Below are 12,534 nucleotides of genomic sequence, written 5' to 3' on the forward strand. Positions count from 1 at the left end.
GCAGCACATTGGGAGCAGTAGAAATATATAAAAAAGATTTTAAAAATTGTCCAGTAGCACCTTAGAGCATAGCTGTCAACCGTCCCTTATTTGGTGGGAAACTCCCTTATCCCAGCGCCGTTTCCCGCTGCTGTCCCGGATTGATGATGTCCTGTAAATTTCCTGGGTTTCAAAGGAATCAGCTCCTCTCCCTCCCTCCCTGCCGGCCAGGGAGGAGGGAGGCTCCAACTGTGTTGCTTGGCTGCGTTGCTCACCCAATAAGGAGTCTAATAACGACTGGGGGGTGAAGCTTGCATGCTTACTTTGTGCCGATCAAATCAGCCGCGTTGCCTGTGGACTCGTCTTTGCTCAGTGCTTCCCAGCAGAGAGGTGACAGTGGTTTTCCTTGCTGCATCCCCTTTGCCGGGTTGTTGCGCTGTGGGAACCACCACTTGAGGCTTCGTTTGGCTGCTGGTTGACTAAAATCCCTTATTTTGGCTGCTGATCCCTTATTTTCGAGGCTGCTGGTCCCTTATTTTCAAATCTGTAAGTTGACAGCTATGCCTTAAGAGACCAACTAAGTTTGTTCTTGGTATGAGCTTTTGTGTGCATGCACACTTCTTCAGATACGTGAAGGAGAGAGAGACAGATAGCCCAGACATACTTGGCACATGTTTCAAATCTGAACCTGTGTTAAACAGCATCCCAAGGGAATCCTTTGGGGCTGTTTCTTTTGAGGAGGAGGAAAGGGGGGGAAATAGGCAGGTTATCTCTTTAAGGCTAGGAGGGAGATTGGAGACTCACCTGGGGCCAATTCTTTCTTGCCACAGGCAATCAAGCAAATGGTTAATTGTATACCAGAATTAACTCCTCAGCTGTGGATGATAATAGTAATCGGGGAGCAGCATGGCATTGCATCCATGGCTATTTTAAAACAAAAGACTATTTGGAAGTGGATTGCATGGAGCTAGAGAAACAGGAACTTTGGAAAGCGCCCCCCCCCCCAAATAAGCACATAATCTCCCTCTGCATTGTTTCTGAAAGAGCACTTCATTTCTGAAATGCCAGCATGGGCTACAGAAATTGTCCGTTGGGTTCACAATTGCTAGTGAGTGATCATTTTCAATTATGCAAAGTTGCGTTTCTCTCTTAATGAATAAATATTTCAGAAAGATGAGGGAGGCAGACAGGAGAGTGGAAAAAGACAGATGGAAATGAAAATGTGGTTTCCTGTAGTTGTAATTGAGTGATGTGAATCTAAGAGAAGGTGACTTTCCGCCCTGCTCCTCAGGTACAAGCACAGTGGATTGATTTTATTCTGGCAATTTAAACTGGCAATTCCTATAACAATTTAAGATGCATAACAATCTTTATTTAATTCACTGGTATAAAATGAGTTTCACTGGTACTTGAATTACTTACTAAAGCAGAATGTATTCTCATTGCTAGATACAATCAATAGGGGTTTGTTGATTGATTTTTGGAACTAAGTGGTGCTTGCATGGCTAACACTTGCTATATTTTAGAAATATAAATCTGTGAGTGTGTTTTAAAACTGATAATGTCTGTCCTGGGGGCTCTATATATACTGTGTGATTCTGGAGACTTACTATTAACTAAGGGCATCCTGGTATGCTGATCTAAATTCTGTGTGGGCCAAGACGAGAACTGGATCAAGGCACTCAAAGATCCTGGCTTCCTTGAGATGTACATAAGTCTGATGGCATGCCTAGTTTCAGTGTACAACTAAAGACCCAATCTTCTCAGTGATGTTGCTGCCAGGTCAACTACAATGCCTGTCTTCATACTGAGCATATCGGATTGCACAACTTCTGCTTATTAATGCAATATGGCTACTTATCTTTTAAGAATGTATTGAAACAGTCATTTCCTGTGTTATTAAAACAGAAGTGAACAAAGTTGGTACCTTAAAAGAACCGAGTATCATTGGTGGATCTGTAATAGGAGTCCTCCTAGTCTTGTGTTTTCCCATCCAGTCCATATTACAGGCAACAACCAGCCAGTGTGGGATGAACCTGTTGAAATGAAATAGCTGGGTGTTGAATTTTCAACTCAGTGCCAAGTTCTGTGCTTTTTCTACTCTGGCTTCAAGGTGAAGCTTCACAGCTGATTAGTCAGGATCTTGGTGGACATGTGGGAGGTGGAAATCGATCCTGGGGGGTCCAGGCAGCCAGTTGTGTGGAGCTGAATGGGTGGATTGCAGAGGGCTCCTGCAGTCATTCCTGAGGACTGGAATGTTTATTAGTAGGGATCTCCATATAGCCTTCGCTCTGTGGAATACTGCTTATGTCCCAGGTTTAACCCCCCAGGTTAAATAAAGCTGTGTCAGACAATGGGAGAGACTGCTAGGAAAGAGCTACTGCAAGTCACTGTAGACAATGGTGGGTTTGATGGGCAAATAACCAAACCATGTTGCTTGCTATTCTGTATCCTGAATGTTCTTCTCTGTTTCATCTGCAGGTGACATTGTTGGACTTTATGAAACAGCAGGCCAAGGTGATCAGCTCTCCACAGGACTTGTCACCCGTATAGCTCCCAAATCAATCACGATTGCAATTGATGAGCCTCAAAGTAACCTTGTGAGCTTGGACCAGGGGAACCTCTATCATCTGCTGAAACTTACCAACGATGTCACATACAAGAGGCTTAAAAGGTAAATCTACTAATATAGGACAGATGTTGTTTTATTGTGTACCTGAAATGGATAGTAAGCATGCCTTTCTTTTCAAAAGTTGTAAAAATAATGGGGAGAAGGTATGTTGTTCTCCCACCCCCTCCCTTTTCCATATTATCACAGGACAACAAACTTTGTACAAGGGCTCCAAATGCCGGATTTGGTGACGTAGGTACTCACTACTTATAAGCAAAGTAGTGGGATTCCTTACCTAGTTTAGTAGTATGGGTTCATAGAATTATAGAGTTGGAATGGAAGAGATCCAGAGTCTCATCTAGTCCAACCCACTACAATGCAAGGGAGAGAGGATGTTTAGCTTTTTCTCCCCTCCCCCACAAAACCCCCCCTCTGCAATCCAAAGACTGCAGAGATGAACAACACCCAGCTCTTGAAGTTTACAGCAGAAGTTTATTCATGTTTGACAATATTGTCTGAGTTTTAAAGGAATTGTTTTTAAGATTCACTCCCTTTGTATTATTTTCTGTGGCAGGGCCTTAAACACACTTAGTCAATATCGCTCTGGGCCTGCATCTGGTCTTATCGACGTCCTCTTCGGTTCTTCTAAACCTAGTGATGCCAACAATATAAGTAAGAACTTTTCCTTCTCTATATAGAATGTGGATACCATGCTGAAAAATTCTGAAGACTGGAGAAGTCACTGTAGCACATACTGTTCCAACTTTGATGTACAAATATATTTTGTTAGCAACTCCGAGAGAACTGCCTCGCCAATCTGTTGTGTCAGTTGAGGAACAGTATCACTGGAACATCTGATGCAGTGCTAAGTGCATCTGGCACCACTGCTCTCTGGAATTGGCACTCCCTTACACGTGCATCACAGTAGCATAAACTTTTGTTGTACAAGGAGCTTGCATCAGTACAAAATATTGTTGTGGAGTGTCTTCATACATTTAGAATCCTGATGTCCTCAGCAGTCAGTGGAGCCAGACACCAAGTGGAGAGGCCACTCTTGTCCCACATGTCTTTCCCAGTATGAGGCAGCACCACTGAGGTTACTCATGAGGTGGGGGGCAGGGCGGGTTGTTGTCACCATTTTAGATTAAGGTGCAGTGGCAGGAGCTCAGTTCTTGCTAGCTAGGCTGGTAAGTAAGTAGAGGAACTTCCTTGTGCGGTTGTTCAGCAGCAACAGAAGAATAGCGCAGTGATTCCTATTAACCAGTATTCAATAGGGAATGTTTGTGTGGCTGTCTAACCATCATATGTGTGGTTTCCCCTTATGCTTTGTTTCCAGTTTAACCCTTACTGAGTTCAGCTGGGAGGTTACACAGCTATGATTCCTTAATGTAAAGTGTTGGTGAAAGCAGGAACAGTGCTAAGAGCACCCGCAGCTATCACCCTCCTGTAGACTGAAGGCTATGGGGGCATTTGGTTGATGCACAATTTCTGTTGGTGAGCAAGGCTACCAAACATTATTCCCTGGAGTTCTGAAGTATAGTTCACCCTTGGAGTTTTGAGGAGTCCATAATGGACTCACAAACTCAACAGGGGTATTAGATGTTTTTCAAAAGGGCATCTTTAGAATGTGGTAGGGCCAGAAATTAATAGAGGACAGCCAGACAATGGCAATTTGTCAGAATGATTGCAAGATCCTGTCATGAGATGCAATCCACCAGCATTCATGCTCTGCATCCTTCATTCATTTTAATGGGCACCATACCAGTATCACAGTAGTGTCCCCCACTACTGGGGTGCCCCCCTTCCAGTTTCAGTTACTTATCCCTGTTCTCTGTCACCCAGGAGTCACCTGGGCCAACAGACACAAGTTCTGGTGCCAAGAAAAACACCATGGCTTACACAATATAATAGGTCTTAAGTTTCAGCTGCATGTTACAGGTACTTTTACTTATTGTGTGAACTGAGCAGTCTAGTTCTCAAGAATAATATGTGGGACGAAAAGGTCACAGTCCTATAATATCCTGTTTCCAGTGAACAATGCAGTACACGACTGCTTATCTAATTCAACTACTGGAGAAAGGTGGCACATACTTTCTGATGCAGATGTTTGCCAGAAGATTAGTCAGTGTGTCAGGGCCAATCTGCTTGGAAGAATCTGCTTGGAAGAATCATATCATAGAGCTCAATTATCCCATTTCCAAAGCAGGTGGTAACACACATTTGCATTCTCCTCCCCATAAAAAGCTATCTTCACACTGAAGACTAGCTCAGCAGGAGGACAGCTAGGCCTAGGCTAGCACCTGTGAATCCTGTATTAATTAATTAAATGTATATCCTCTTCCAAAGGAGCCCAGGGTGGCAGACAACAAAACAATAAAAAGCATATTGAACCATTTCAATGCAGATACAGGCTGGGAAAGAACTCCACGTAAAAGGCTTTTTGGAAAAGGAATAATGATAGCTGGTAACCACCAGAGGTCAGCATTCTCCTATGAGCAGCATATGCTTAAGCCATCCTGTAACTGCTCTTACTTTTCTTCTCATCTTCTCTTGAAATGTACTTATTCCGTTTTTTTTTAAGGAATCTGTATGAAGGATGTCTTTGTGCAGCTGTGTGAACGTTCTGGTGCTGCTGAGGAGAATGTGAGAAGCTTGTTAGGTCTGCATTGCTGTGCTGCTTCAAAGTGGCTTTCCCTTTGGTCAGGCCTGGCTGGTCTTGAGTTATGGCACCTGCCCATTTTTCTGAGCTGCTGCTTAGTGGGTTTCCCAGAATGCTTATGTACATATAGTGCGCGCACACTGTACTTCCTTTTATTTCGGCAACATTATTCAGCATACTGCCTTCTGCCTAGTTGTCCACCGTGTGCTGCAGTGAGGAATCTCCATTGCTCCCTGCTGCTGTGACCAGCCAGTCAGTCTCACATCACCTAGAAGTAGCAGCATACAGGAGCATGGCCAGCCACTACTACCCACTAAGTGAGGCCAACCTGCACCATGGGTCCAGCAGTGGCATTGCTGCAGACCCAGAAGGTGACATCTTGCTGTACCACCACGTAAGATGCCAGTGATCTAACTAGTTCATTCTAAGGTAGCAGCAGCTGTGGTTAGTCAGAGTACCTGGCAGCTGCTGTAGACAAGCTTAGCGGGTTGTGTAACACTGAATGCTAGATGTAACAACATGCAATAGGTTGAGCTTTCAGAGGCAGCTGGCTGGTTGTTATGCAGTTCAGAATGCTGGATGGGGACTGGGCAATTCTTACAGGGTCAGGGCAACATTATAATAAAAGATTCAGCCTTACTGTTGTGGGATCTTTTCCAGAGTTCAGTAACGTGTGAATTCACATGGAATGTAATTTTTTTTAACCCCCCCCCCTTTTTTTAACAAAACCACAGAATCTGCTACAAGCATTAGCCTAGCCTTGCTGATTTCCCCTCTGAAGAGGGGAAAACCATTTCCGTCAAAAGTGCTTCCAATGGTAAAACAAATAAAGCAGTTACAGTTACTAATAAAACTGTAAAACAAATCAAAAGAAGGCGGGAAGAAATGGGACCTTAAGACAGTCTTTGAATGGTCAGTGTAAAGTGTGCCTTCTGTAAAACTGAAAGGTGCATCCTGATGGGTCATCCAGGTGGAAATGCTAAAAATTGAATGAATTGGGGTACTTCCCTTTCCTGCTGTTTAGAATGAGAAACCTCTTGGCAACCTGGTTTAGCAAAGGTGACGCTCACTGCCCCTTCTGATGTGCCAGCTCCTTGCAGATACAGAGGAATTAAATTGTCAGTTCTGTGTCTTTTGCCAGCCTGAAATTACAAACGCAAGTTCCATGTAGCATTTGCCAAACTAACAATGAGAACTCCTACTTGCCAACTGTTCCTCTTTCATAAAAAAGAAATCCAAAACACCCTCCTTTATATTTTACTTGCTTTCCTCTGGACCTTGGAGACCAAATGTTCTTCTGCTGATTATTGTAACACTCTGACATCAAACAAGCAGCAGGATAGAGGCCAAAGCCATCCTCTTCTATCTTTTGCAGTTGAAAGGGTAAAGTTTAGATATTAATTATATGAACTCCTGTAACATTTGCTGTTCAGAACATTTTTAGTGTCTCAAGTCTGCTCCGAAAGTGTTCTCACTGTGTTCAAGACAAATGTACCTCTACTTTTGAAATCTTGATCTCATTTATCTTTGCACGGCTGGATAGGATATTATTTAGTAACCCTGTTTTGCAGATGAGAAAATGAGGCTGATAGATTGTATGGCTTGCTTTAGGCCATGGAAAAAGGGTTTCTGTCTAAGTAGGAATTTGAACATGCCTCTTGCACTTACAAGCTCCTTTGCAATCATTGCCATGGTGCATATTGCTCTTTCTTGCTTCCCACTTTTGTAGGATGCTATTAATGCTATTAATCATTCTAAGAAGCCCTGTCATACCTACTTAAGCAGTGCTGGTGTTTGGCGTTCTAGCAAGGAAGGTGGGGTTTTTTAACAAAAGCAAAAAACCAAGAACTTCTTAGTGAGATTATGATGGTGGGATTTTTGTAAATGTACTGCCTCTTTAAAATACATCCTGGCACAACACACTGACTTTCTATTCCAACACAGATTTAGATAATGATGCAGAATGTCTCTGAACTAGAGTTTGAAGACTGGGAATATTTGCAGCTAAACATAGTCTGTCTTAAAGGCAGCCAGGACTCAGTATGGGCTCACACTAGGGATCCTGACTCCTCTGAGTATTAACTTGGATGTTTCCTTTGTTGCAAAGGTTATTTTTGCTATCAAATCTGCTTCCAGGAGCAGCCTCTTATTTGCATTGTTGCGCTTGCTTTCTTTTGCAAATGTTCTTTGCGGGACTGAGAACTGAACAAATGCTCCTCCTGCTGCTTCTCGCAGAGCTGTTGAAGTACTACAATGAATCACTGGATGCCTCTCAGAAGGAGGCTGTTTGCTTCTCGCTGGCACAGAAAGAGCTTGCCATCATCCATGGACCACCTGGAACAGGCAAAACGACTACGGTGGTGGAGATAATACTCCAAGCTGTTCAGCAAGGCTTGAAAGTGAGTGAGTGGGTATGGATTCTAAGGGAGCTGCTTGATGGCAGAACATAGTGATGGCCGCCTAATCCTGGACAGTTTTGTATGATCTGGCAGCAGCTCTCCAGGGGTTTGATGTCCCCAAAGGTTGGGAAACATAGCTGAGTCCATTACCATTTCCATTACTTCAGCCCAGCCATTCTGCATTTTACGACATGTTTCTGTGTCCCTTTGAATTCCATGGGAACTGGGTTGATAGCAAGAAGAGGGAGCATCACTTTATTAGCAGAGTATATAAGATCTTTTACATCTTATATTTGTCCCCATGACAGTGTGGCCCTCTTGTGCCCTAGTTATAGGTTGGGGAGTGACTCGGAATAGGTTGCAAGACTCCTCCAAGATTACAATAGATGGTGTTGGCTGGGGTGGATCTGCTGTTTGAACCCCTTTGTCCATACTACTGAAGCACCTTTAACCATTAATTTGAGGTCCTCCCTACTGACCTTGTATTTTTTCCTGAAGCAAAACTGGGAGAGATCATAAGAAGGTAGTAAAATTACATGTCAGATCCTGAGGCCTGGGTTTGACTCTGGAATAATGAGAAACTTCATCATCATCATCATTATTTTTAAATGTGGCTCTTCCCCTGGCACTTATAAAAGGATCTCCTTTCCCTTCTGTTTTGAAGGTGTTTCTTCAAACTCTCCACATTTTTTGCATATCTTTTTTGGCCATTTTAGTGAAACAAATTAATGTTTTTTAAAATGTGCTCCTCTCCTAGGTCTTGTGCTGTGCTCCATCTAACATTGCAGTTGACAACTTGGTAGAAAGACTCTCTGGCTGTAAAGAGCGGATCCTGCGCCTTGGTCACCCGGCTCGTCTCTTGGAGTCCATACAGTGCCATTCACTTGATGCAGTCTTGGCACGTGGGGATAATGCCCAGATTGTAGCAGATATCAGGAAAGATATAGATCAAGCATTTGTGAGTTTTGCATTCTATTTTCCACAATCTTTCAGAATATGTTTCTGAAAAGTGCAGAATGTATGCTTCTGAGAAGGTATAAGTGCAATACAGTCTGATGCAGGCATGGCCAAACTTGGCCCTCCAGATGTTTTGGGACTGCAACTCCCATCATCCCCAGCTAGCAGGACCAGTGGTCAGGGATGATGGGAATTGTAGTCCCAAAACATCTGGAGGGCCAAGTTTGGCCATGCCTGGTCTGATGTATGAAATATTCAGAATCATGGGATTGCTTTTTGTTTTTCAAAGAAGCAAGCACATAGCCCTCATTGTTGTGGAGGGCAATTCTGACATGTGTGTAGGCAGTGTAAAGTTGGAGGGTCAAAATCAGGGTTATTTATTTATTTGCTAATTTTATTTGTAAAATCTACAAACAGGAATAATAGCATAATACACATAGCTCTGAAACACCAAAGCAGATTTAACCAAGGCCCACTCTCCAAACTTAGGAAAATGCACATTTTTTGGCCCTCATTCAGCCTATTATCTCATCCAGGCACTGATTCAGAAGATATGAGTCTATGTCTTAGGTCTATGTCTAGAAAAAATGTGATCTGTGAAGTAGCTGTATGTAATCAGACCTATCTCATTTTTTCATGACAAGTGTATATATGACTGCTGGACTCAGTAGAACAGCGAAATACTTAAGGAGAGATTAAAAAGCATAACCTCTTCCTTACTGGAGCTTAGTAAGTGTTAGCACTGCTCCCTTTTAGCTCTGGCCTTTGCTTTTTAGGTCAAGGCTGAGTCATTGGATGAACAGAATAAATGACATCTGCTTTCATGGAAACCCGCCCCCACATTGAATCTCATTGGGGCTGAATGGGGTAGTGATTTCTGAATTCTCCATTTTTCTTTTTCCTGATCACCACCCAAGTAGAGAATGCAATGCACCCATAGCATTACCACTTAAAAGTATTGGAAGAAAATTCATTAAAAGTCTTGGTAGCTCAATTTGTTACATGTTCCACTCGTCGCAGCCTAGTTTTAGAGTTCTCTGTCATCCTCTTTATTTAATTTCCTGCTTTAAACTTAATTTAAAATGTGGCACTAATTTAATTGGGATATTATTTATTATTACAAATTATTGCATTTCTTTCCCAGTGACATTGTACAAAATGGCTTCATAATTAAATTAAATGCACTATGCTGGGAATTTGTCTGCTATCACATAGAGGCATACCTGAAATGGGTTTCCGGACTTGGCACACACTTTTGCCTGCCCTGTCCTGTTTTAAGCCCCATCAGTCTCTGGGAAATGATGCAGTAATGATCTTTATTTGTCTTGTTTGCTCCTTAATACCTTTGCTTCTTTAGCACCCTCAAAATAATAATAATAATAATAATAATAACCCTAATTAATAATAATAAATAATTTATACCTCGCCCAGCCACTCTGGGCTGCTTCCAACAAAGCATTAAAATACAGTAGTCTGTTAAACATTAAAAGCTTCCCTAAAAGCATTTTTACTAGTTATAATTAGTATTATTCTCATTTATTTACACAGTGCTTTATAACCTTTATTGTGCAAATTGTCACAACACGCACACATAGGTAGGTGGCTGTTCCTCATATTATGGATGACAAGCTGCAGCTGAGAGATAGTGACAAGGCAAGCGTTGGAACTGGAGGTTTAACCCAGGTCACCCAGATTTCTGTACACTTTGCTGTAAATAAGCTTTCTTAGTGATACCTTCTAGATCTCTTCCCATCCAATCCCTGGTTAGCAGCTGGCTTTGCTGGAGAGCCTCTCAGAGTATTGGGATGGAGGGTCCCAGGCCTGAGATGCTGTTTGCTCTACACGTTCCTCTGTCACTATTATCCTTTAAAGATATATTTGCAGACCTGACAGTGGCAATCTAGAACAGAGTTTGGTTGGGTGGGGGGATTTCCTGTGTGGTGTTGGCATTGCAGAGAGATGAAGTTGGAGCAGGGGATGAAATGAATGCAGTGCTTGTTTTTATTTGGAATTGATAGAAGTGCAGTGGGTGCCAGAACAAAATGTTTGCCATGGGTAGCAAAAAAACACTGACTGGATGCATAGATTAATTGAATCATATGCAGGTGTGAATGCTAACTAGACAGAGTCCATCCTGTGAAGTCAAATCTCCCCCCTCTCTTTTTCTTTTGTATATCAAGAAATAAGGCAAGGAACATATGCTCAGTTTTGACTTACCAAACCAAATGCAGGCTGCTGGTCACACTATGTTCTCCAATAGTCCATGGCCGCAAGAAGTTTAGAGGTCTACATACCACAAGGTTATTTACTGGGGGGGTGGGTTTGGTGTTACAAAAAGTAGCCTCTTGGCCATCAGTGTCTAGGTACATAAATGCTGCCTTCACTTTCTCCACTGCTCTGTAGGAGAGCTGCCTGTTTGTGAATTAGGTTTGCCTCGTTGAAACAAACAAACAAACAAAAAACCTAACAGGCAAATTGAGGTGAGAATGTTTTCTGGCTTGTTCAGAGATGAGAGCTATCCATTGTGTTCTCTGGAGCAGTGGTGTTCTGATGTACAATCTTCCCTTAAACTACAGTGGCTGACTATTTAAACTAGAGGATAACAGACAACTCTGCTGTTAACTGCAATTGCACTGAGAGCCAGAGTGGTATACTAGGAGAAGACACCAGCATCCATGAAGGTCACTGGTGACCTTGAGTCATTCACTCTCGACCGTGCCTATTTCACACAGCTGTTGTGAGGATATAATTGTGGTGCTGGTGGCTGTACATCACCTTAAGCACCTCTCATGGGAAGGTTAGGGTATAATAGTCATCAACCTCTCTCAATAATGAAGTCTCAGTGCCCTCATGCCGATCAGAATGGAACCAAAATGGATCCACTGAGAGACAAGAGGGAGGTATCAGCTTGTGGGAGGGGAAATCCCAAGTTTTGGAGAAGTACAATTAAAAAAACTACTGCAACCGCCAAAATCCTAATGAGGGCTCAGTATGTTCAGTGGACACCAGGCATTGCAGAATGTTGTGTCCATTGGAAGAGAAAACTAAAGCAGTAGAATGAATTAGCTTTTTTAGTCCGTAACATCTTATGATATCCTGGAGGAAGGCACACTGGACAAGAACACCCCTGTTAGGAGATGAATATATACTGCAACATCTCATTGCAGTTTCTACTTGTACTATAATAATATGCTGGGAGCTAAATGTTCTCCTTCAGTAAAAGCTACAGAGTTTGCCACTTTCAGCATTTTCAGATTTCTCTTTATAATAAGCTTTAATTGCCGGAGCAATGAAACAGCTCAGAAGTTGTTCCCTATTTGGGAGGAATCCAGGAGAGTGTAATTGTTTTAAGAGATTAGTCCCCTCCCAAAGCAAATTGCAATGGAAAGTAGCTTGCCTATCTCTCCAGTGTCTCCACAGCCAGCAATCATGGAAAGGGTTCAGCAACTTTATAGGTTTTGTATATTGCAGTTGCTTCACTTTTTACTTTCTTACTTTATTTCATTATTTCTTATTTTATTTTGTTGTGTCCCAAGAAAATAAAATATCCAGAATAGCTAAGATTATTATTATTTTTTGGATCATCTCCTAGCACAGGAGTATGAAAGACTTTCTATTATATGGGATATTTCTTCATTTCTAAACATGCCCCCCCCCCCAGGGTTGGTGCCTTAAGACTTTTTAGGCATGTTTGATATAGCATTTTGAAGGAAGCAACAAATGAGACACACAGGCAATAGCATAGGCTGAAAGACTCATTTAACACCACCCAGTGACCTTCGTGGCTGGGCAGGAGAGTGAACCTGGGCCTTCTATATCCAGCCCCAACATTCTAGCCACTTCATTGCACAGGCCCAGAAGGGTAGCAGTATCACAGTAATAAAGGCTAGCAATTTTATTATTATGTCACAATATTATTTGTGAGGACT

The 12,534-nt window shown here is 42.4% G+C and overlaps 1 protein-coding gene across 3 annotated transcripts in view; it reads left to right on the top strand.

The window, feature by feature from the left end:
* Positions 1-12,534, top strand: part of IGHMBP2 (immunoglobulin mu DNA binding protein 2) — a 99,719-nt gene that overhangs the window by 5,554 nt on the left and 81,631 nt on the right. For all 3 annotated transcript variants that reach the window (XR_014012726.1, XR_014012727.1, XM_081212153.1), the window contains exons 3-6: positions 2,461-2,653; positions 3,165-3,262; positions 7,485-7,648; positions 8,406-8,606. Coding sequence is in view for 1 of the 3 variants with exons in the window: in XM_081212153.1 (XP_081068279.1) it covers positions 2,461-2,653; positions 3,165-3,262; positions 7,485-7,648; positions 8,406-8,606 (656 nt within the window). In the remaining 2 variants the exon portion in view is untranslated. The remainder of the gene's footprint in view (positions 1-2,460; positions 2,654-3,164; positions 3,263-7,484; positions 7,649-8,405; positions 8,607-12,534) is intronic.

This window comes from Podarcis bocagei (assembly GCF_964188305.1).
Source record: "Podarcis bocagei genome assembly, chromosome: 1".
NCBI classification, from domain to species: Eukaryota; Metazoa; Chordata; class Lepidosauria; order Squamata; family Lacertidae; genus Podarcis; species Podarcis bocagei.